Genomic DNA, 26,955 nt, shown 5'->3' with positions numbered 1-26,955 from the left:
TTTGGTAACAGGCATACTATTAATATTTTAGCTCATTTCAACCATTAAAGCATAATTACTCATTTCTGAGATATTTAGAATAAATACTTAATAAATCTGATATTAATTATTAAAGCTGAAATTGGATGGTGATGAATTACATCAGCCTTTGTCGTTGTAGTGAAAAAAAGCTTGGGCCCAGTAGGCCTAATCAGTCTGGCAAACAATCATGGTTACTAAACTTTACCGCTAATAAAATCATGGTTAATTTTCACAAGGGAAGACAATATAATGCAACATGAAAATAAACATTAAACTAGTAGCTAAGTAAATAGTAACGTGTATTTATAAAGCGCATTTATCGTGTATGGCCATACACCCAAGGAGCTTCACAATCATAAGAAGTGGTCTCCACTCCACCACCAGTGTGCAGCATCCACTTGGATGATACGATGGCAGCCACAGGACAATTTCCCCAGTGCACTCACCACACACCAGCTATAGATGGAACGGAGAGACTGAGAGAGCCAATTCGGTGGATGGGTAAGGGAATTTGGCCAGGACACCGGTGTTACATCTCTACTCTTTAAGCGAAGTGCCATCAGAATTTTAATGACCACTGAGAGTCAGGAACTCATTTAATAACAACATTAATAAATTAAACTAAAACGAATTTAGGCGAGGCAGTGGCGCAGTAGGTAGTGCTGTCGCCTCACAGCAAGAAGGTCAGTGGGTCGCTGGTTTGAACCTCGGCTCAGTTGGCGTTTCTGTGTGGAGTTTGCATGTTCTCCCTGCCTTTGCGTGGGTTTCCTCCAGGTGCTCCGGTTTCCCCCACAGTCCAATGACATGTGGTGGTGAATTGGGTAGGCTAAATTGTCCGTAGTGTATGAGTGTGTGTAAATGTGTGTGTGGATGGTTCCCAGAGATGGGTTGCAGCTAGAAGGGCATCCGCTGCGTAAAAAGCTGCTGGATAAGTTGGCGGTTCATTCCATTGTAGCGATTAATAAAGGGACTAAGCCGACAAGAAAATGAATGAATGAATGAATGAAAACGAATTTAGGGCTGCAAATTTAAGAGGCAAACAAAAATGGTCTTGTCATTCACACAATGATACACACACACAGACAGTCATTTATAGATATATACTTTATTAATTCTCTCTGGTAAAATAAAATTACAAAATAATTTCAACCTCAAACGGCACCTCCCTTATCTATAATTAATATCAATAAAATCATTATTTATACAGCAATCATAATTTCCAATGACGAATGAGAAGAATGCTATCTTATAATCTTATAATAAATATGAGCTATAACTGCGTTAGTAATTATTAATGGTAAAAAACTGAGCGATACAAAGCTAAGTTTTCAGTAATAGCATACTGTACAATATTCCAAGAGGATGTAACTCAGTATTCCGGCCACAGGATGTCACTATTAGTCAGTTTTCAAAATGGTCTCTCCTTCAAAATGGGGTCAGAAGTAAAATAGTCTCTTATTTCAACGCCATTATAACAGAAGCAATTCCACTAAGAAAATGACTATAATCACTCATTCTACAGTTATTTCAGTGTGAGCAGCTGTTCCACCTTGATGGGGTGGTTTTTATAATTTATCGACTGGCTTCAGCGTCGCTCCTCCAAATAATGCTTCTTTCAAATGGCTGTTAGTCTCTTGCAGACTGTAAAAAAGGTGCTGTCCAGATCTCCAGATCATAACATTCTCAGCTGCTGATTATTTATACTCTCTATAACCACTCCCACCCTCCTCTCCTAGGTTTACAACACACACCATTCCAGTCAACTATAGACAGAGAGCACTTTGGTAGCAAAGACGGAGTCAGAGAAAGTGTAAGTAAGAGTCCATGCATGTTAACATGTCTGAGTTAGTTAGTCTTCTAAAATCAATACATTCATGGTAACAGTAGAGGACGTCCGTCTTGTGGACTATAGGAAATATGGCAGTTTTGTCATCATAGAGGTTTTGTGCAAATGTTAGCATCTCCTCCATCTCTGTGAGATACTCAAGCTGCGCAATGCTCATAGTTACAGTGCATCGTATGCGTGTGAATGTTTATGTTATTTCTCTGCTTTCGCTAATTGTCCGTCTTGCAGCCCAGGAGGGAACATCCTGCACCGGCACTCTCAACAACTGGAGCTGCTGGTGTTGGGACTGTCCTCTGCGGGCTGAGTTGAGGGGATGGAGCCTGAGCCGGAGGGGGGGTTGGCTAGAGGCAGGCTGGCAGCAGTGGGTGAGAGCGCGGAGGGCACAGTGGGGCTCAGAACCTTGGCATCACGCTCACGCAGCAGTTGAACGAGCGCCGCATGCTGGGAGCTGAGCGTGGCCGACAAGTGAGCGGGCAGAGCATTAAAGCCGGCCGTCAAACGCTCCACCCGCTGCTCCAGACTCAACATCTGCCTCTCCAGATCCTCACTTCGGTCGTTCAGCTCTGACATCAGTTCATACATGACGCTCTGCATCTGTGTAGAGAGAGAAGGATAGATAAATGAAAAACTTTGGTGGTAAGCATGCTGTAGCCAGCAGGGGTGGATTTATTGATTTAAGGGCCCTAAGCAATTCCAACCAAGGGTCCAAGCAATCTTAAATTTCAGCCTTTGTACTTTTATTTATTTTCTGTTTACTTATATTGCTGTTTTTTCTCTCTTCTTTTCTGTGTTTTATGTTATTGCAATCTCTACATTTTAAAATATTTGTTTCCTTAAAAAAAAACAACGTTATATTAGATGGGTATTATTATCTCCAGGTATTTATTTGGGGCCCCCAGATTTCCTGGGACCCTAAGCAACCGTTTACCTCACTTATTGGGTAAATCTGCCCCTGGTAACCAGCTATACTGGTGATCAAAATTATTATATCACCTTAAAGATCTGAAAATATTGAACATTTTTGCCCATAATTGGCCCATTTGATTCTTGTGACCGTTTTTATGTAACTAGCTAATTATTTATATGTGCCTGCCTTTAAGCAATATACGGACTCCACTCTCCCTGCACTCCTTTTTGTAAATCGATAATAAACAGGCTAACAATGGTGCTTTTTATTTTCTACAATTGGAGCAATCCTGGCATGTAGTCTGCTGTGAGTTTGGATGTAAATATAAAGGCTAACAGGTGTCTTTACACAGAACCCCAGCTTTTAGGCAACAGCAAAATGGTTTAGTTTGGTTGTGTGTGCTATTTTATTTTTTTACTTTTTATACATAATTTGTGTTTGTTTGTTTGATTACCGTTAGCAAACGGCAACTTAATTTCACTCATGTTTAGAAGGAGGTAATCTTCCTGTCGTGCAGAGCTGTGTATGTTATTAATGGGTAGTTTTTAGGTTTTATGGTAACCAGCATATTTTCATATACAGATGTTTGTTTAAATAGATTTAACAATGATAATGGTATCTGTAATTTCAATCCATAATAAATTATATGCACAGGACACAGCCTGGGGTGATCTTGCATTTTGTCACTTGGAAACAACTTAAAATATACATTCAGACAAACATATGCATGACTTTATAAAGTAATTTGGACATTAATAAAGAGGGGAAATGAAGGCTGGTAGTGGTGAAACAAATCACAACTCTCACTGTTCGGATCACATTATGTTTTTTTTTTAGTCACGGATCAGACCATTTTTCAGATTAGCCAAAAAAGGGAGGAGACAAATCACAATTGTGATTGTAATCTTTACCATAATATCAGTGGTTTTATATAAACTATAAAATGTTATCCCAGTACTTCTGTGTTATTTGTCTGTTTTATATGACTAAAGACTCTTTCTTGATTTTTTGTATTTTTCAAACACAGATTTGAATGCAGCAATTCAAAGGATTAATAAACTTATGCAAACCTCCTTCATTTATAATTTTTGTTGCGTGGGTGTTGAGATCCTGATCTTTGAATAATTAATCGTGCAGCTTACACTGAATGCATTACTGCAGGCTAAACAGGTGGTTAAAGAAAACACCTTTAATAACCTAAGAAACCCACCACATCCTATAACTTAACATACCCCAACTTCTTCCGTCATTATATTTTACAGGAAAGCCTAAAAGCTTTCATACATGCGATTTGAATTGAAGTGAGAGATGATCTCTCTGCTATCGTTACAAATTTAAGATTAATCTTCAAGTAAAAAAAAAGTATTAATCCATGAGGTGAATTTGTGAAGGGGGCAGGGGGTGGGCAAATTAAAAGATCATCAGGATATTATAAAATTATCAAATGCTATCAAAATAGTACAATATTAACCCTTGTACAACAAATCTAAAGGCCAGCATGAAGGCGATGCTGTAGGGCTGTGCGATATGGCAAAAATGAAATCTTGATAATTATTTTCCATACTGAACGATAACGATAAATATTTCTATATAAGTTGTTAATACTTCCAGATTTAAAAGAGAACCCCAACAATCACTGAAGCCACAAAAATTAGAGGGTCCATTAAATGAACCCTCATAAATTTTTGGTGACTGAAAATTTGGCAAATCATTTTCATTGTTGCACATTTCTGCTGTTTGATTGCCACTTAGATCAATATAGAGTAAAAATGTTGAGCGCTTGTCATTGTTATTGACATAAATTTTATCGCGATTCGATATAATATCGTTTATCGATCCGATTATATAGAACAAAAGTTGCCATTCACCATTAATACATCAATTCTTTTTAATGTAAACAATTACAATATAAAATGTGTTAATATATTGCTGTTTTAAACCCTGGCCATGGCCATGTAGTAAGTTGAAGGGAGGGATGCAGGAAAGAGAGCACAGATACTGTACAGGACTGAAGAAAGATGAAACAGAAACACTACAGATGATAAATGGAGCAATAAATGCCCATAGGAAATCAAAATCTCAAATGAGATCTCTTTAAAGTCAACATGGTGTACACAATCCAATTTACTTCTTGATGTGATATAATTCAGGGGACAGGATTTCAGCAGCAAAGGAAAAATGTTGGACGTCACCATGAAGTAGTACTTTTTTAACAGTCTTGTAGTCTGTAGTTTACAGCAGCGGCAGCAACCAACAACAGTCAATTCTCAATAGATAAAATCTAAAAAAAAGTGTCACTCTAAATGTTTCTTGTTCGAAAATCCATCTCACTCGTACTGTATTTCACAATAGGGAAGAAAAGAATAGAACAGCTTTTGTTTCATGATACCATTAAGAATGAACTCAAACCAAAATTTGTAATAATCTTAAAGTTCATGCCACAACTACAATGACATAAACAGAATGTTACAATCAAACAGTTTGGACTCGATCTTTATTATATTGATTTTTATACTTTTTAAGGGGATCAAGAATCCACAATAAAATATACAGCCCAAAATAAAAATAATAATATTGTTTTTAAATCCCTTTCAGAATATTTTTTTTTCTAGCTCATTAATCCTATAAATGGTGAACAAACAGAATGTCAGAATCCAGATGATTTTAAAGATAATTTATTTCAGGTATGACATAACATACTGTACACTTCTGTTCACAATTGTTTAGCACAGATGATTCAAAGTTTGTTGAATGCATGTGTACTCTGTGACTTCATTGTGCACTGGTGTGGGCATTAATATAGATATTGTGATCGTTATGGTTACCTTTACAGTCATAGTTCTTGTCATGAACAGGCTTTCATCCATCAAAAATTGATTGGATTGTGAATAGTGGGCATTGCATTCCATTCCAAAGCTGTGATTTGGCTATTGCTTAGCATTATTCAATTGAGACATGAACAGGAATGGAAAGCAGTGGAAGAGCAAGTTATTACATTCTGATAAAAGATTATGATGACAAACAATTTTCTGAATGAATCGCACTAGGACCAGGAATGTGCATTAAGTAAATAGGGTCAATTTTGATCTCATCTCGACTTTAACATCTCTGTTGGTCTGGCTAGACGGCAATAAAAATTAAATAGAGATTAAATTGAGTCTTCTGCTTGAGTCTACATCTTCTCCAATTTTTTTCTTATGAGGAAAATCAACTCCAGCAATCTCTCTCTCTTCATTTTTAGTTTCTCAGTGAGATTCAAGTCAGTCATCTGAATTACACAATCCCCATTAGGCTAATTTTATAGCTTTTCATTCCAGTTGTTTCATTTGATCCTTCTCGCTTTTTTTTTTTTTTTTTTTTGGAAAGATTCTGACAGTCAGATGGCCCAAATTGTCTTTTGGGTAAGGAGAACTAACATCAGTCTAGAAATAGAGATTTGAAATAATAAGAAAAACAGAACAATGCATAGTCAGTAAAACATTTTCTTAATCTGTTTAGGTGTTGTTTTTAACAATTATTCAAATTAGGAAAAAGTTCTTCAGAATACAAAAGAAGATACAGATTACTATTGCATTAGCTATTTAGTTATGCTTTCATGCATCCAAGGTCTCAAACTATTTTTTTTGAAGATGCATTCTTTATAACCCTCTCCCCTGCTCTTCTCTAGTTGGTCAGGTGGCCCAGTCTTTTGTGATTGGCAAACTGCTGACGGCATGTGTTGGAAACAAAATGCCAATTATCATGACCTTTAGCTCTGGAGTTTTTTCAGTCTTCAGCAATTGTAGGACAGTAACAATGAAATATTAATATAAATTTATGCTGAATTTTAAAGTTGAAACAATGGAAGAGCTGCTTGATCCTGCTTGAAGAGCTCAATCCAAACCTCTAGATCAAATATGATTTAAGCAGAATTTAACTTTTAAAAATTAAATATAATATTAATAATAAATACCCTACAATTTCAAGATAAAGGGGTCAAAAATACCATGGCGCAGTTTAACTAAATCTCGTACAACTGTTGCAACTTAAAGAGTAAATGAAGGCTGACAATTTGCAGCATTACATTTAGATCTGCACATTGCGTCAGATTTATTTTCACTTTCTTTTTTGCAGCCTGAGAATAATAAAACAACAATACATTTTTCAAGACATGATGGTGACAATGCAAACCAACTGAAATCTTTGAGGGCAGGTGAAAGTAGGCATTGTTTACAGACAGCCTGGAATATATAAGAATTTATACAAAAATACACAACAGTTCTGTCTGGTTTTTTAATCAAATTGGCTAATATCTGTGTGATATTCTGCAGTATCAGAACTAGTACAGCCTCATTACTCGTGTGTATTACTCTGCCCACATACAGTGACAGCAGATGAATAAACTCACTACAGTTTGACAAATAATGCGGCTGTTGGACAACATATAGTACTTTTGAGGCTTATTTAGGGGAGAATGTAGTTGTTTAGATTGAAACTAATACAGTACCTTTTATAAATATGTATAATTTCAGAGATACAGTGCGTCGACATTCATCAGCCTGTAATGAGCAGAGCAAAGACAGTTGACGTTGTCTATTCACAAGATGGCGTCAGAGACCGCATAATAGGCCTTTAGAGGAGAAAAAGTCAAATGCGTAATTTCAAACTACAGCTGATCAAATCAATATAAAACATGTAAATGTCATTTAAAGTTGATCTCTCTCTCTTTTGTATGTTGTAGTGCTGTATTTATATCACAGTAATTGTAATGTATTGAGTATGAGATGGGACTCACATATCAGGAATGCATGTATTTAATGTTGGCCACTGTTTGTATAACCCTGAGTTACTTTTCGTTGGCCATCTGTTTGTTTCTAATGAGTTCCCTGTTTTCAATACTGTAGACTACTTTAGTAAAAAGAAAAGAGAAATGCCTGCATGTGTTTAGCGTTTTTCCTTATCACAATCACAACAGTAATCTAGTAGTGTTTGCGTTGCGTTGGCTTTTTCTTGGTTAATTTTTGTGATCTCCCTTTTGCAACAGATAAATTAATCTCAGTAGACGGATAGCATTTCAAGTCGTTCAGTCTTATAATCTTAAAATGTGAGCAAAATCATCTGTTTTGTCATCACTTTAGACATTATGCAGGAGAATTATTGAAATACTAGCTCTAAAGTGACGTTGGTGAATTAGTGAAGGTGTCTGCTGTTCAGATGTCAGCTGCAGATGTGAAGGAATGGCAGAAGAAAGTATAGTGCCTCATATAAATGGATTTTTAGACTGTCCGTGTTTAATTTTCTTTTTTATACACACAATTGTGCCAACAAACTGTTGTATAAACGCAACGTCACAATCGTAGCATTGATATATGCCTGTAAATAGTCACTGGTGGGACATTAAGACATAAAACATTAAATATTTAAAATAGGCACTATTTTAGGGTGAGGTGGGTGTAGAGGCTGTACGAGTGCTGTTATTTGTTTGTGTGTGTGTGTGCGTGTGTGTGTGTGTGTGTGTGTGTGTGTGTGTGTGTGTGTATGTGTGTATATATAGTGATTTAAGTGAAACTAGGATTAGGTACTGAAACCCAATGACATTAGTTTTTTTATTAGGTTGTTTATTCCTGGTCACTTGATGTATTTTTTTCTGATGAGATGACTACTCGATCATGATAAATGCAAGTGTAAACTCCCTTCGAAATGCATCTGAGAGAGATATAAATCCAATCACTCAAACTACTTCATAACCTGGCCTTGGACACATTCAGACAAAACTGTAGAGGTATTTTTGAATTATTAGGGCCAAACAGAATCTACAGATATTTTAGCTATTTCTGCGAAGAATTTTGTAAAAAAATCTGTGGATTTTTTGGAGAATGATTTTGGGATTATCATAACTAAAAATAATATATAAAATATAAACTTTGGAATTATTGTTAAACCTCTATATTGTATGAGCAACAGCATGATATTTCTAATTGCACATACTCTACAATGTATCAGCAGCTTGCATATGCACTTTGAGTTAGTTATTCACTATTTACTTTGACCACTGAAGTGGGTATTTGTTTTATTCATAGTCAGAGAAGAAATGAAAAGACAGAAAAACAACACCACTATTGAAGTCAGAAAGTTTGAAACAAGTTGAGGGTGAATAAATAGTAACAGAATTCTCAATTTTTGTTGAGCTATCTTGTTAAAACTTGATGACGTTTCATGAGAGCATCTTAAAGTTTATTTTTCTTGCACTGTTGGCTATTAGTTTTTTTCTGGCTGTAGGCACAAGTCTATTTTTTACACATTACTAAAAAGCAGAACGCAAACACTAAAAATTGGTGATTTTATTATTTTTTTTGCAGGAAAGTTTTGTTAAATAAAGGGACAGAACATTCAAATTAAAATTATTAAAACGATTTGTAACTAAGTTACAAACTGGGAGGAGAGAAATAAAATACTGAGCAACCCAAATGTATTTACTGTATTATAATACGCTCACAATATGCTTTGATTTTTACCTAATTATCCCAACGACACTCGTTTAGCGATTTATTTGTTCCCAAATCCTTCCTTAGCACTATGCTAATCTGCACTGATTGGTCCGATGACCCAGTCTATTGCAATTAGTCGACTGCGTTCAGCGCGAGACAGAAAGAAATGCCCACCACAGCTTATCAACAATTTTGAAGAAGTCAGAGTATATGTGTGAGCCCAATTCAGGAGTGCTTTAAAGCATTGCAGTTTAACACCAGCATATTGCTCTATTCTTAACCAAATAAAAACAGTTGGACACATTTAGTATGAATCCACACAGTGGCCATAATAACGACAAACGACAAAGGATTGGGAGCTCACAAACACATTTAAATCAGTAAAGAAATTGGCACGCATTTGTAACATGATTTTAGATGCTTTTTTTTTATTTTAATTACATTTAAGTTACTTACACTTGTGAAATGGAGGAAGAACTGAGCCATAAACTGTTTACTGTTAAGTTCCTGTCAAACTCTGACAAATTTCATATATCAATAGTCTTTTCTGATCCTTCCTTTAACAAACGGCCGACGAATCCCCTGTTGTAAGGGTGTAGATTGCTAAAGCACTCATCAGAAAAATTATGGGAACACAGCACAATGCTGGGGCTATAATGCTGAGGTATTTATGCTGAGTGTTTGTGGGCGGAGTTTCAATTTTCACAGATTTGCGCACGCAACAAATTGGCGTGGCTTGAGTTCCGTTTCAAAGTCACGCTAACACTGCTAAAAATTTGTTACCCCGACGATTCAATTAAACCACTCTGAGTCGACACTTTTTTTAGATGAATCAATAGTTTTAAACACGGCACACTCAGATTTAAGCCTTAGCTGGATATTTCTCTTCACTTAGAGCTGTGTTACACACTGCGTGGAAGGTCATTTTCAAAAACCCATAATAGGGGCTCTTAAAATATCAAAGGAAAAAACGGTCTACAGTCCAAGATCACGCACTCCCTTTCACATGCGCATAAAAAGAAATAAAAACCCTAGATACTGTACATTCAGAAAAATGACCAGACACACACACACACACACGCACGCACGCACACTCAGCCATCAGAAGAAAATCTCTTGAATTGCACACATTTTCAATCATTCTTCAGCTTCCTGTCTCTCTCCCCTCCCACCCTCTCCTCGCTCCCACTGTCATCCCTGCTTTAACACTTGTTCAGGTTGCTAGGAGACACAAAGCCACAGAAACAAACGGGTCAGCATGGAAACAGTTGAATGCTGAGATATATTTGGGAAAGCAAAGGTATGTGTGTGTGTGTGTCACCAGGCATTATGTGCTGCCATCGACATACTTGCAGCCTTGGGCATTATAAAGAGTGTGTATGTGTATGTGGGCATGATAAAATTGCAGGAAAGGGAACACAATGTCATTGAAAGTGTGTGTGGGTGTCAACTATTTCCTAACCGATGTAACGTGCATATGTGTGGGCTCTGATGTGCGACCATGTCTGTGATTTGTGTACATGTACAATAGTCTTACCTTTGATAAGTCCACCAATGTATTGGCTTGATCACTGAGTTTTCTCTGCTCCATTTTTACGCTTCGCAATCTACAAAAACAGGGACAAACACACACACACACACACACACACACACACGCAACCCATTAGACCTCCTTCTAAGCTCTCTAGCCCTCAATTGTAAACCTCAACTAGCTAATTAACTTAATCAGCTTGTTTTCTTTATTTGTTTGCGGTTGATGAGAATCCCCCAAGATGAATATGCAATTACGGCGTAAATCCTAAAAGCATCAGACTTAAAAGGATTTCATAAGTGTGGGATTTCTTTAAAAGAAAGGCTTTGGTTTTGAAAGGAACCCTTTAAATTGGAGGACAGGCCTTGACAAAACAGTGACAGAAGGATTAGAGTTCTTCAAATGATGAGTATGTGTGTTATGGGCACCCACACAGCAGGAGTGTGTAGCATTCGCATCAGACTTACTGAGCTAACAGGGGAACTACATGCATAATGACAGTTGGAAAAAAAATAAGATGTTCTCTAACTAAACTGCACAATTTTAATTAGGTGACATAACATTTGTTTAAAATGTGTAAATGTTTTGTTAAAATGCAAGAGGGCTCTAACCATATTAGCAATAGTGTGTGCATATTTGATTTGTCCACTGCCTAAGCCACCATTTGGCAGAGGTTTCTTCTTGATTTCAAAAGTATAAATGACTCCAAAATTATATTTTCAAACTAGTTTGGGACAACATAAAAAAAAAAATAAGATTTTGTTCTCTCAGCTCAGTAAACCATAAAATACTAATTAGTCTACTTGTATTAGTTAAATTGTGGCTTCAAATTTGTTCACATGACTTAATTAGTTGCCCTGTTTTAGTAAATTATAGCCATGTTGAACTAATTTGATAATTTTGTTTTAAACAAATTATTACAATATGGGAAAAACTTAGTAAATGTAGGAAACAAATGTATATAGTATTTAATATTTTTGTTTTCACAAAATTACATGACAATTATTATTAAAAAAAAAATTGAGCCGTTTTCCAAACTGTGAAATAAAAAAGACTGAAATTTTTAGGAACATTTTGTTAAAACTTGTAAAAATTCTACCAGAAATGTAAATTTTCACTTAGAAAAAAATGTGACAGGTCTTGACTTAACCCTGCATACACAGGGCATCAACAAAATGTCATGTTGACTTTGTACCACACCGTACCTCAATGTCATGGAGACGTTGGATTTTGTTTGGAAATGAAAATCGGGTTGACATCAGAACCCAACGTCAGGCTGATGTCAATGTCCTTCTTCCAATTTAAAATCAACCAAATATAAACGTGTAATAATGTTATACCTTGATGTTGTGTGGACGTTATCACCATTACATCTATCAGACGTTGGATTGTTGTCACTTTCCAACACAACCTAAAATCAACCAAGGATCAAAGTAATTTGACGTCGTTATTGGACTTCAAAATAATCTTGTCCTTAGATGATAGCTGCGTCTTAAATTGCACACTATACACTATGCACTCATACACTATGTCCTTATGCACATACACACTTAACAGCATAGTATATGACTGTAGTGTCGTCCCAAATGGAGCACTAATGTTTTTTTACTAAGCGGAAATTTAAACCGTTTCCCTAATGGCGTTTGACGGTTGCCAAATCAGTGGAATAAATGACTATAAAAATAATTATCAAATAATACCGTGAGTATAACCGCATTCATCATCGGGAGGCGCTATAATCACTCTCGTAGGAGAATTTTGCTTTCACCATCCAAAATAAATAAAGTTATCCAACCTGTGCGCCCGATAGCTCCGCCCCTTCAGCTACATGAGCAAACCTGCGGCCGTTGAGTGCGTGAAGTGTCCATCATTCCACACTTTTTTTTTACCGGCTGAATGAGAGAATCATCCGGGTAATTAAAGTGCACTTATTATTTTTAGAGTTTTCAGTGTGAATGTACTAATTACACAATTTATACTACAAAAAGGCGGAAAATAGTGCATAAGTATGCGATTTGGGACGCAGCTGCTGTCTAGACCAGGGGTGGCCAACCCTGTTCCTGGAGAGCCACCTTCTAAACACACCTGAACCAATTAATTGGGACCTGAACACCACCTGATAATTACAGGCAGGTGTGTTTGATATGGGTCCCATTTTTTTCACTGTATTTCTGGTTTTATTTCAGGGACAGATGATGTACGTTTCTGGTAGAATGTGCCATATAGGTAACTTTAATGACAACTACACAACAACAGTGGTTATATTGTTTGTTGCTTTAAAACATTTCAAACTTCTGATGTGCTGCAAATGTTTTATTATTATTATTATTATTATTAATTATCAGATATAAAGAAATTATAATTGTTGTGTGGACATTTTTCTCATAAAATGTGAACAGCCCATTACAATGTTTGCTACATGAATGTGCAGTAAGATGTATACTTCAGTATTTTCGACTTATATAAGTCCCAACAAAAAAAAAAAGTAAATTGTATTTGGATGTTGCAAACTGAATTATATCATAAACCTCAAGTTTAAGTTTCACAGTTCAAGAAGTGACCTAACAAACACAAGAAAGAAACCTGAGCATCGGCATACAGTACTTGAGCATATAAAAAGCTTGAGAAACAGTTAAATGTTGTCAATAAAAGCTGCTGCCTGTTGATGCATTTGTCATGGTTCCTCTTAGGTATTGTCTCTGTGGCCAGGTCAGACATCCTAACTACCCCAATCACACTTAGCGCACAACTAGCCACTCAGCCCAAATGTGAAGCACTTCAAATGCTCTTTGTGCGGTTTTAGCTTACATCGCTAAAGCTCACTTAGCACTTTGGCTGTTCATTTTTCCAAGTGATTTTCTAAAGTGTGTAGATGAGGATTTGAGTGAATTTGCTGTGTACAGATGTGTGTTTGTTTCTCTCACTGGTGAATGGCTTGAAGGAACTTCCTCTGATGTTTGCGCACACGGGAGTGGTCGATTTTCTTCATCAGCTTGGTGTGCTTGTAAATCAGCCAAGTCTCTCTGAGAACATTCGCTGCTGCGTTCTTTATCTGAGGGGACAAGTCACCATAACAACAATATTAACAACAGGAAAAGCACCTTAGGAGAGAGTAATCACAAGTATAAGCTCTGCTTTGCCAATACACGCACACAAGCCTATAAGCTTCTGCCAAATGAAAGGTTCTCTTGGGAGTTTTTCCAGAATGACCTGACAACAGACTTTGCAGCCTATAATTCTGTCATCTGATCAATTCAGAATTCTGGCCTCAGACCAGTGATGTGCAATAAGAAAGGGTCAACTGCAGAGCTGCTACAAAATACTTTTATGCCTTTGTGATAAAGTTTTAAAGGACAAAAGAAGAAAGAAGCTCTTTCACCATCTCAGACAATAGAATGGTGAACAGATAATCAGAGCTTTGTATGCCATATCTATACCATATGAGAAAGCTCAGTTAATTGCAATGTTTTCTAATTAAAATGAGCACAAAGTGAGTTACCAATATTATTGCACTATTTTCTGTAGAATCTTTGCATAATTAAATGTATTGTTCCCATCATGTTAACTAGAGTGAATCATGTTTCGTTAAAACAAAAACAATTGAACATGGCAAACTCATAATAACAACGTGGATGGAATGGAAAAACGGTAGTGCAACATTTCTAGAAGTATATAAAGGCAAAATATTGCCTTTCCACTATCACCCACATCCATGCATGATTGTTAACTCCTAGTCACAAAGAACTTTCAAATTGCTTGAAACATCAAATGCATTTTAATAGTTTTTTAGACTAGACCATGCTTGATGCCCTAACCAACTGCAAAGTATTCTAACCAAAACAATGAACATGATGCGAGTTACAAATATTGCACTACACCAGTAAAAAAGCATAATATTTACAAATTTTTCGCACTACTTACATAGGAGGACTTGCATGCAAAAACCTAGTAATTACAAATTCACAAGTGGGAAGTGGACATCTCTGATAGCCTGAAAAGCAAAAATTGGTTTGTGCCATGGCAAATTGGAGACATTGGAGTAAATATTATTCAGGTCAAAAGTTGCTCATCAACTTGAGGACAAATGCATCAGGAATACTCTGTGTAAGCATTTTGAACAGCACCCTCTGAAGAAAGTGTGGTAATTCACCACTGGTTTTGGCTAAAATGAAGTAAAAACTGTTAACCTGTACTTCAGGTTGCATTTATTGTATTCTTTACTATGAGGACAGAGAAAACAAACTTTGTCAACATCATCTTTACCAGGTTCATTCACCTTTATCTGAACCACAGGAGTCGACATCGCCTTTCCTAGAATGCACTAGCTACTTTCATATGGCAAACTCAGCAGCTGTTAGCAGGTTGTGCATCAACCACAGTGTAGGACAAAGGTGCCAACACAAATTCTCATGTTTAAAGACATCAATTGTGACTTAGTAGGTAATTGTGGGCAGCAGTGCGCTGCAGGGTTACCCACAATTACCACTCCATATGACCCATATAACCTCACGCCGCCCTACCAAAGAGTGTAGTAAAAGCAGAAAAGCTCAAAGCCTGGAAATAAGTGCCTTCCAGCCTTAGTAAATTTCTGATGCACATCTGGAAAAATGGAATAGGAGGAGGGAGCAGTTTGTATTGTGTCCAACTTTACGTAACCACCATCCAGTCTCAAGCTTATAAACAGGACGCATGGCCATCTCCAGCCTGATCGTGAAGGCCATCCAGGAAAGCAAAGACAATGCAGACACCTTGGAGGATGAAAGTGTGTGTGATTCAATGTCAGAAAGCAACAGCATGCCCTCCGTTGCAGTGATAGACACCGGATCCTTCATATCAAACAAGAGGATGGCCATGCTGCTTGATGGGATAGCAATCTTGTCTGAAACTAAGATGGGACGTGCTGTGAGTGAGTGAGTGAGTGAGTGAGTGAGAGAACTGTGAGGATTACCCAGCTGAACAGCTCTTACAGTAATCACCAGATCTACTCGCGGACTATCCACAGGGACTCCCACTGAGAGAGAGTGTATAGATATAACAGAAGTGGCTCACACCTGTATCAGCGTGAGCCATGATCTCAGCACAACCATAGACAGTACTGCTCCCGAACACCACCTCTACATACTAGAAGCCCAGATGTGTGATGCAGTGCTATCATCTGGAGGTAGGAAATTATTGCATTCAAAATTACATGGGTGGTATAACATCTTGATAAAGTAGTAAACCAGCTGTGATCTTTTCAACACAGACTCATTCTGAAAACGTAGTCCTATATCATACCTGACAACACTCCCGTTTTTCCTGGTAGTCTCCCGTATTTCAGACCCATCTCCCGTTTTGTTATTTCTCCCGGAAATCTCCTGTAATTTCACCCCGACGGTACTCGTTTTTTTTTTTTTTTACTACGGTCTTTGGTACAATATCCGATCGCAGCGGCTGCCCAAAACCCGGTGCATAGTACAGATCAGGCATCTGCACAGATAGGGCTCAAGCTTCACATGCCCTTTTTCTCTTGGATAAAAAGTGCCCTTCAAAATAGAACAGAAGAGCCCCGTCAGTTCACCACAACTGTCCCAACACCCCCCCGTCTCCCGGTTTTTCAGAGACAAATGTTGGCAGGTATGTCCTATACAAGTTTCTAGAGATCTCGATTTATGTAGCAAGAGCTATGTACAGTATGGCTGCATTTTGTAGTGTTTATAAAACGAACACTACGGGGCAGTATGACGTTGTTTCTTTTCTTGCTGACCACTTACCTCCGTATGGACAGCTTTTCCACTGCTACCAGCTTGTACAGTAGCTCGACACATATGTCGACAGACTTGAGATGCAGAGCAGAGTTAACCATGACAACGGGGTTCGAGTCGGGTGAAAAACGATTCCAGAAAGCGGGTAAGACAAACGCTAAAAAATAAAATAAACAAGTAAATAACAGGGTGAGAATGTGCATTTTAAAACACTATTGGTTGGGTTTAGGGAAGGCAGAGGGTGAGGGATCGGTCGGTTGGTCAGTCAGTAAGTCAGTCGACAGCAGCCTCTGGTGGGTTAACGCGAGTACACCAGGTGCAAATGACACTCACGGGAGAAATTTAGGATCTGAAAAAGTGTACACAGGTGAAAAAAGAAAAAAAAAACTAAGCTGCTGGGACATATTTTGCTCTCTCCTGAAATGTATATAGGGGTACGTAATCAGAATGAGCCTGGGTTGGCTTTTTTAGATTGAACTCCTGCACCATACTGTGAGGTGCTCAGGAACAGCACATTAACCCTGAGAATTCACCATTTCATGGACAGAATAGAAGTGGTTCCAGCGCACAAACCCTTTGTAGTGATCTGGCTTGCTCCAAATGAATATTGTGAATGAGTGACTGCACTGTAAAAACGCCAACTTTCAAAAAGTCCTCTGAACAAAGATTAATAAGTTAACTGAATTTAAATATTTTCATTTGAAATGCTGACAAATAATAGTTAGTTTGTTCAACAAATATGGTGCTTCAATGTGAAAAACTTAAAATATTTCGTTGAACTAATACAAAATTCTTAGTTTTGCGTTGATGCGTGCCCTTCTTGTTGGCGCATGCGCCTTATAAGCTTCTGGCGCATGCGCAATTTACTTCCATAGCTCACTGCAGGGGGTACCTGTCACGTGCGTGCGACAAAACGAACCATCTTTCTTTCTGCGGAGCTATGTGTCAATCGTTTTCATAATCGATTGTATATAATTGTATACATGTTTTTGTGCGATGTGCTACCCATCTGACTGCCCGATCTATTTTACCAGTGTATTAATGATGTGAGAGACCGTGATAGAGCGGTTAAGAGTAGTGGTGGGCAAAGCGAGGCTTCGTGAAACACTGAAACAGTCGAAGCAAATGTGTCGAAGCTTCGAAACGTTTCGAAACCTCACTCTACAGTGACATTTAGTGGTCATTTTTTATATATATTGCACTGAAACAGCTTCAGCAAAGAACGATTGAACAAATTGAGGGATTAAACCCCACTTTGTGACTGTGGAATATTTCAAGTAACATAGTACAGTGGTTAAGGTGTCAGACATCCATGCAGGAGTAGTAGGTTTCGAAGCCAGTCAGTAGCAGTTGTTTTAAAATGCTTTAATACCAGTTGGTAATGCTTTGCTCTTGTATCGTTTTGTTTCAACATTGGTCTGATATCCGAATAAACAATTTGTGAATAAATATGTCTTGTTTTTGTCTTAAAACAGGGTTGTTGCTAGATCAAAAACGGTTGCCTGAAGTTATCAAGAATTATTTATATTATTCATTCCCATTTATTGTATTTTATTAATGTCTACCCAAACCCTAAACCCAACCATACTGTAAAAATATTTATTATTGTTTTACAGTGTTACAAAAATGATGCTAAATTGATGGCGTAACTGTAGCTGTATCCTATTTAGGCTACACAAAACAGAAACATGATTAAAATACATAAAACCATGATTTCGAAGTCGGGATTCGAACCCAAAACATCATGCTAAGCATAGAATCAATAAGCAAACCCACAGTGCTCTAAGCCATTTGAGACAGAGATAATTTGGAGACCTTGGCAGTCAAATTAGGATTCACCAGGTCTCGAAACGTTTCTAAGCTGATCGATGCTTTGAATCGCTTTAGTCACGTGACTAGGTGTTTCGAAACACTTTAGTCACGTGACTTGGGTGCTTCGGATCATGCTTCGGTGCAGTGATTCGAAACACTTGCGCTTCGGGATCTCGACACTGTGTCAAAACATCAGTTTCACGTCAGCCATCCCTAGTTAAGAGCAGGCCAACGACGTTTCTGCTAAATCATAGGTATGTATGTCTTTTTTTGTTGTCATCTAACGTTATATTATTTGATATGTTGGCTTTGATGTGCGCGTGTATCCTAATACGGAACTATTTGTTATAATTTAGCCGTGAGTTATTTGTTTCGTGCACTTGGTTTTGGCTATTTACATCAATAAAAGTTTAGAGTGAATGTATTTGAAACAAATAGCGATTTCAATCGAGTCATTTGCTTTAATAACTCACGATTAATACAATGAGTATCATATAACATACCAGATCAGGTATCCAAGTCAAATATAACATTATGTCCTGTTTATCTAGATTGCTGTCAGCATTGCGCACATCATAACCTTTTTTCCCTTCGAACCAGAGCCAGTGGAACAAACGGTGACGTGTTTAACTGTGTAATTTGTGTGAAAATCGTGTGATTTTCATGTAATTAATTGCTTGATTTGTTAGCTCGACTAAATGTCTATCATATTCAGACCAACTTGCTTTAACAGTCAGCTAGCTTTTATTTACATAAAAAATATAAAGGGCTAAATATATATTTTTCTTTCTTTTTGCTCAAAAGGACTGAAATATTGACAATGACATAATTCAATGCAAGATTTCCTTGAGGAGGTGAGACTTGTTATCATCAGTGAAATTTGACGGTCATTCACCAGCAGATGCAAGAAACCTTTTCTCTTTGCCCAAAAGAAGTTGTTGAGATTTAGCCAGGAAGAAATTAGAGAGAGATAACCTGGACTTTAAGGAAGAGGTAAGTCACTATATTGCAATTGCTTTGGTTTCATTCAAGGTAATAATGATAATGCTAAAAATAACAAACAACATTATTATTATAGGTAATTCAAAATACATCTGTATTCAGCATTTGAACATTTAAATATTTACATTTACATATATATATATATATATATATATATATATATATATATATATATATATATATATATATATATTATGTGTAAAAATTAATATGTATGTTTTTTTTGTATATTGTAGATCTGCACAGAGTTTTCTCAGATCTGTAATGTAGATCTCCTGAGACAGTTAATCGAGTGACTTGATAAATATACAGCACCTCTCCTGAAACTCTACAGAAAAGAAGGGATTCAATGGGTCCAGAGATGGATACAACTTTAAACAAGATGGATGAGCAGGTACTCATTAAGATTTTTTTTTTCTTATACACCCGTCTGATGTTTTTAACATGTGCAACATATTTTGTCCTGTCAAGAATTTCATGCTCAGGTAATACAGTCTAATAAAACGTAATTGCAACAATTTAATTGTCCAGCCCTTTTGCATTAATTTTAATTGTGTCAAGTTGTGTTTTGATTGTGAGATGGAAGTAAGATAAATAACAGATGTTTCACTTGTTTTGAGTGACCATTTCAAATGAATACATTCAAAGAGGAAAATAGAAATTAATAGCTGTAGTTTTTAACTCAAAGTAATTGTCACATGAAACTAAACATTTTTCTAAATTTGCCAACACAACCATTATCAAATTCCATTGTATGGAAACCACAAAATTCTTTTTTAAAAATAAAGCCATGTGTTTTTTCAACAGCATGAATAAAATACTATGCTCATTTAAATGTACTAAGTACATTTTTACTTACAAAACAATAAGATTGTAAAACACCCTTTGTAAATGACTTTCCTTTAGGTCACTGATATTGTCACCGATCGAGAAAGAGCAGCTCTTGAGGGATTGCCAATTTTTCTTCGTAAAAATTCTGCTTGCTTTCTCAAGATATGTCTGGTAAGTTACCCATTTTCATACCCTATTTTACATTTATTAGTCTGCTTGGTAACACTTTTAATAGCTGCACGCTATAAATAATTTATTTAGTATTAGCGAATAGTTAATTTATTTTCTGTTAAGCATAACTCTACATGAAGTGCTCAATGATTGTATTTTTTTAACTTTAATGATTCATTTGTATTACTAATTTAAGTATTGCATTATTTACAAACCAGTTATTTAAGAATAGTTGGTGTTTTTAAGATCATTCAGAATGCTTAAGTACACGATTAATAAACTATTCAAATTAACATTTAAATATCCTAATATTAAGGTATGTAATAATAGTTACTTTGTATGTTAGTATATGCTTTATGAGCTTAACTTCATCCAGTTGTGACCTAATCTAAAGTGAGGACTATTTATGCTTTATAAATCCCTTATGAATGACAATTAAAGGCTCAGTTATATTCTAAACAGGACAATAAACAACTTTCACAATTGAAACTGTATCAAATAAATTAAATCTTTGCAATTTTATGTAAAATAAAAGTTTAAAAAATTGCTAAATATTAAAAAGTTGTCAATATATTGTTCAATTATTATATATTATAGACTATTCAAAGTGTTACTGTTTGTATGTACGAAAGTATTACATGTTTTTATTTTCTTTGCATAATAGTAATAACATTAATAAGTAGTAATTAATATTACACATCAATTAATTTTCCCATTACTTAATCTCCTATAAGGACACGGACCCTGAAGACCACAGCACCAGAGATTAAAGGATTGGAATCTTCACTGTGGTGGAAGATGATAATGGCACTTCTGCATCCCTGCAATATGTGATGAACCTCGCTAAAATCTTGGAGGAGGCCATAGTACTTCAGGATATCACACATCTGCCTGCAGCCTTCGCTTACTTGTTCAGCCTCTTGTATAGACTGAATATGGAACACCCAAAAGAACTCAAATATACTTTTTAAGTGATTCAGCATGTTTTATGGAGGTTGGTGGCACATGATCTGCGAGAGTTCAGTTCATTCATTCATTCATTTTCTTTTCGGCTTAGTCCCTTTATTAATCTGGGGTCGCCACAGCGCAATGAACTTGTTTTACGCAGCGTATGCCCTTCCGGCTGCAACCCATCTCTGGAAAACATCCATACACACTCATTCACACATACACTACGGACAATTTTAGCCTACCCAATTCACCTGTGCCACACGTCTTTGGACTGTGGGGGAAACCGGAGAACCCAAAGGAAACCCACGTGAACGCAGGGAGAACATTTAAACTCCACACAGTAACGGCAACTGACCCGTGACCACTTCCTAATGTGCCACTGTTTCAATGTTTTGAGGTCTGTTTTTGGACTTTATGTACTTTGTTGACAAAAGTGCAGTACACTTTAAAGACTGTATGAATGGAGTGGCTTTTAGGGTTTACTCTGATTAGATGATTGTATATTCACCTGGTTTGAGTGTTTAGACACACTAATAGCTTGGTTTTAGTAAGGTTGCCAGTTATTTTATGTTGAGGCAGTGTACAATCTTTTCAAATCTGGAAACATTCAGTACTAGTTGTGTACAAACTAGCCCAATGCTGAACACGGCTAATGTCAAATGCTGATTTTGTATGCAAATGTTTTGGATTGTGATTTGAACACAGTTAAAAATAAAAAAAGTGAATTGACTATTCTTGTGTATTTAATTTGAATCCTAAAAATTAATAGTAAATGCATAATGAATCAGTTTGTTTTATTTTGTTCAGTAAACTAAAAAAATCTTGTTGGGTAAACATAATCATTTTTGTTCAGTAAACAAAAGATCTTGTTGAATAAACGTGAAAATTTTTGTTCAGCAAACAAAAGATCTTGTTGAGTAAACATGATAATATTTGTTCAGCAAACAAAAATATCTTGTTGGGTGAACATGACATTTTTTGTTCAGCAAACAAAAATATCCTGTTGGTTGAACATGATATTTTTTGTTCAGCAAACAAAAATATCCTGTTGGTTGAACATGATATTTTTTGTTCAGCAAACAAAAATATCCTGTTGGTTGAACATGATATTTTTTGTTCAGCAAACAAAAATGTCTTGTTGGGTTAACATGATATTTTTTGTTCAGCAAACAAAAATGTCTTGTTGAATGAACATGATATTTTTTGTTCAGCAAACAAAAATATCCTGTTGGTTGAACATGATATTTTTTGTTCAGCAAACAAAAATATCTTGTTGGGTGAACATGATACTTTTTGTTCAGAGAACTAAAGAATTCAACAAAATATTTTGAGTTCACTGGTCTTCAAACCCTGTTTGTTGAGTTAACTCAAAAAGCTATGTGTGATAGGTTGCCTAATTATTTTAAGTTTACTCAACTTTTTTTTTTTACAGTGTGCCAACAAGCCACCTAAATACCCATATCTATGGCAGAAGCTTTTTTACACAAATTTCACTCACCCAAATGTTTTGACTGCATGTGAACAACAAAAAGGGAACAAATTGAAGTGAATATAAAACTTTTATAGAATTTCACTACAGAAACAATCCCCTCCGCACTATTTAAACTCAGTAATTAAATAATTATAGAGAATTACAGTCATAAAACAAACTTGATTAAAAAAACAACAACTTTAAATCAATTTAAGACTAGGATACTTTTATGATATTTATGATAATTCACATGAAGGCAGTATTAATCAAAGTTCCTGTACTGAGAGTGAGAAATTCACCCAACATTTATTTGCACGCTGCATTCTTAAGCTCTTTATACACTACACTGACCTATTTCAATAAAGCAGCAGTAATATTGCACATTTAGCACCTGGTTACACAGAATTGTGGGTGGTCAGTTAATACCTTGTTGCACTAAAATACCATATGTGAAGGGCCATGATGTTACAATGTTACAGTATTTTTAGCTCTTGTGCACTGACAGATTCATTTATGATGCCTGAAAGCCACAAATGTTCTGTAAATCTCTCATATGGCAACTGAAAAGGGAGAGGGAGAGCAAATAAGTGACAGAATTGGATAAGAAAATCTGCTGAAGAAAAATGAATGAGGAGACTTCAAAGGGTGGCGCTTTAGAGGAAAGAACAATTACATCCTCGGCGGGCAACAGAGGGACGACAGAACCTTCCCGTTTTTAATAAGCTCCTGATTTGACAGTATTCCTCCTCCACCCAAAGGGCTGCGCTTCCCAGGCTTTTTTTCTTTTCTTTTTTTTAAAGCTGTGTCTAGATTTAGCACCGTGCAGCTCTGATTAATTAACAGTGGTCAGTGTATTTAATAATAAAAGAGTAGGAGCTCTGGCACCAACCTCAATGCAGGTCTCATTTATGAGAAGAGCCAAAGACAGGGCAAGTTAAAAAGTGAGAGAGCGAGAATAATGATAGCAGATATAATTTAGGTAGGGATGCTCGAGTCTTCTGGAATGACACTGAAGCAGTATTATAGTGATTATAAACAACAATACTAAAACTAAGAATACTGTTCAGAATAGCTACTTTGTATATCCTTAATGTTCAACACTATATGAGAGTCCACCGGCTACTATAGACATGGAAAGGACTGTTTCTAATCATTTGGGAGATTGGCACTGCATTTATATTTATAAATTTAATCAGTAAATCATCTTGGTACCACAAGTAACTCAAGAAATATTAAATTGAGTGTACAGTCTAAAAGAGAAAAAAATTAAATTGCCTGGATCAAGTCATTCTTTTAGGAAACTAAGTAATTACCAACAAATCTTTAGGGACCGAGCACCGAAAGGCCCCAGTGGAATTGCTCAGTTTCTTCTTCTTTTTATCTAGAATGAATCATGATTTTGAGAGTCAAAATATGATCAAAAACTCACAAAACTTTGCACCACACTAGTAAAAATTTAAGTTTTTCAGAAGTGGGTGTGGCAAAATGACTCGACAGCGCCATCTATGCACTTTTGACAGACTGGCCCCCAAGTTACGATTCACGCACACGTACGAAAATATGGTAATACCAACAAAAAAAGTCTCTTGGAGTGAAATCTCAAACCCAACAAGAATTCTTCTACAGATTTTATCCAATCAACACTGAAATTGGGTAATGTCATCTAAAGAACTTCTGAAGATCTAGAGTTTCGTCGAAAAATGTGTGTCTGTGGCAGCCTCACAAACTTTGATGCTTCGCCACAAAACAGAAAGTTGTTATAACTCAGGTATGCATTGTCTGATCTGCCTCAAAATCTACACGTTTGATAACAGTCCTTACCTAAACATGTTTACATGTCAATATCTAGTTAGAGTTAAAGCGCCACCTGCTGGCAACAGAAAGTGACATGTTTCACATTGTAAAATACTCCTCCTACAAATTTGATCACATCGAATCCAAGTTTTGCCAGTATAATCCAAAGGCTGCTGTGATGTTAAATTGTGAAGATCTAACAAAGTTTAGTATATCGCCATGGAGGAGTAAGTACTTATAACTCAACCAAACAATATCTTATCTGCCGAAAATTCACAGGTTTGATGAGATTCCTCTCCTAAAGACTTCTACATGCCAAAATTAAGTAACAGTCATAGCGCCACCTGCTGACAGAAGGCATAAATCTGTGATTTTTCTAAATTTTTTTATATATATTAGCTTAAATTATTATATGTCATCCTAGGGTCGCCGGGCAGTGGGCAGATCCCTTTCATCGCTGCTTGTTTTATTTGTTTCTCTATCCACTCATTTACCCATACATTTCTAGCCAACCTTTTGGCAAGCCCCTTCAAAAAAAAAAAAAAAAAATAAAATAAAATAATCAAAGGCCCCGTGAATTGTTCAGTTTTTAATTTTAATAGGAACAACAATAATTATTAATATTATTATTAAGTACATTCATAAAAAAATCCATGTTCTGAAGTTACATTCATAGGTTTAAGCTTATTTTAATATTTATTTAGCTTATTATAAAAGGTATTAACCTTGAGGACCTCTTGCAAGTGCGCAGATGCTCTAAAAAGAGCCCCTGATCCCTGGTTGAGAACCTCTGCTTTAATCAAACATTCCTCTTCATACTGTTCACTTATTTAATCATTACTAGGTGCCATACAATCGCTCAGAGGCTGACAGTGAGTCTGTCAGAGGTCGCAGCAGCTTCAGGTGGATGTAGAGAGACCATCATTGTTGACTATGAGGTAAACTTAAGCCTTATCATAATATCAGCTGCCAAGATTTGCTGATGTCAGTCTACAACTATGAAATCAAACATTACTATAAGAAAAAAAACACAAGTGTATAAGATATACTGCTATCATAGTACATTCAATAACACTGTAGTGCTGTTTTATTGATAGTTTACACTGAATCTTATGACTCATTCATAAGACCTTTGATTTTATAACTGAATAGAAGAATATGATGACCTATTTGCAAAGAAACTTAGGCCCAATCCCAATTATATTTTTGTACCCCTACTTTTTGTACTCCTTCCCTTTCTCATTGGCCCTTGAAACAGAGTGTAAAGGGGAAGGGCTTCAAAATTTACCCCTAAAAAATGGCACGCCACTACAACACCTGTACACGTCATCATGTCATCGCAATCTCTTGCTTCATACGATCAATGATCGCGACTGCTGTAGTTACTCCAGTTCCTTTTGTTTTTTGGTATTTATTTTCAGGAAATCACTGAAGGCATATATTATGTTTTCATAACTCTATAATGTGGCAAAAATATTGCAGGTTCACTGTGCATTTACACCATGGCCATATTCATTTTCGTAAACACAAGAAAACAATATTAACATAATTCCTGACAAAAAGCTTATTCCTGGTCACCAGACTTTTCTGACAGGGTATTCCAATGTCATTGAGTGTCACAGGTGAAAGTATGTTGTGGAACTGCTATACATGAGTTATTATAATGGATTATAGATTTTAGCTTTTTTATTTTAGCGTTTTTTTAACCATGACGGTAAAACACAAATGCCTATATGAACGTATTAAAACATAACGTATGCTTGTATAGCAAAAAATTGAGAATAATGACAAAAAATACTAATTTGTGCATCTTTTTACTTCTGTGTGTAGCCATGCTGCTGTTGTTGATAGTGTATTCTGGGAAATTTTCCTACCCCTTTGTTTCGTGTGTGGTCCTGAAAAAAAAAATCGCTGTTTCAAGGGCCATCTAGCCCTTCCCGTTAGCTATAAGCCTTCAAGCTAAAGAGAATTGGGACACCACTACACCTTAATGTGAACGCGTAAAGGGGAGGTGGTGGGGGGTCTAAGGGGTAGAATTGGGATTGAGCCTTGAGCTGCCTTTCCACTGCATATGACAATCAACAAGCAACAGACAGTAAGTCATTCATTTCCAATAGAGAGAAGTCTGGTGTAGCTCCAATCATTTCCATATGCGGAAAATTCGGATTCGATGTGAGTAGCGGATAGGTTAAAAATATTTGAACTTATGCAACTAGACTGTGTGCAACCGGCCCACCAGGTGTGATGTATTTCAGTGTTGTCCAAGCAGGTCCATGTGTGTGAAATGAGAAATAAGAGTTGTTGTTTTTTTTCAGTCAGAAAAAGTCTTTAAAAAAATTCAATTTATACACGAGTAATAAAAAATATTATTTTTATGTTGTCTCCACATTCTCTCCAAGCTTTTTAG

General features: G+C 36.3%; 1 protein-coding gene and 1 long non-coding RNA gene across 5 annotated transcripts in view; one reads left to right on the top strand and one right to left on the bottom strand.

Moving 5' to 3' along the window:
* Positions 1–1,107: 1,107 nt before the first annotated feature.
* The window catches only part of kcnn3 (potassium intermediate/small conductance calcium-activated channel, subfamily N, member 3), a 120,754-nt gene continuing 94,906 nt past the window's right edge, over positions 1,108–26,955 (bottom strand). For 2 of the 3 annotated variants that reach the window (XM_001921759.8, XM_009292295.5), the window contains 3 exons: positions 13,697–13,824; positions 10,779–10,848; positions 1,108–2,461 (listed from right to left, as the gene is read on the bottom strand). In XM_001921759.8, the coding sequence (XP_001921794.2) occupies positions 2,126–2,461; positions 10,779–10,848; positions 13,697–13,824 (534 nt within the window). In that variant the 3' untranslated portion in view covers positions 1,108–2,125. Of the gene's footprint in view, positions 2,462–10,778; positions 10,849–13,696; positions 13,825–23,982; positions 24,005–26,955 lie in introns of those variants that run through there. The other variant, XR_012391739.1, reaches the window with a different exon arrangement.
* Positions 18,441–22,013, top strand: LOC137487902 (uncharacterized). 2 transcript variants are annotated; one of them, XR_012391740.1, is made up of 6 exons: positions 18,441–18,582; positions 18,880–18,945; positions 19,133–19,321; positions 19,567–19,724; positions 20,237–20,332; positions 21,067–22,013. It is a non-coding gene; the product is annotated as an uncharacterized lncRNA (long non-coding RNA). The 2 variants fall into 2 exon arrangements; XR_011006701.2 differs by lacking the exon at positions 18,880–18,945.

This window comes from Danio rerio, chromosome 16 (genome assembly GCF_049306965.1).
Source record: "Danio rerio strain Tuebingen ecotype United States chromosome 16, GRCz12tu, whole genome shotgun sequence".
NCBI lineage: Eukaryota > Metazoa > Chordata > Actinopteri > Cypriniformes > Danionidae > Danio > Danio rerio.
This window is presented reverse-complemented; position numbering and strand designations above follow the sequence as displayed.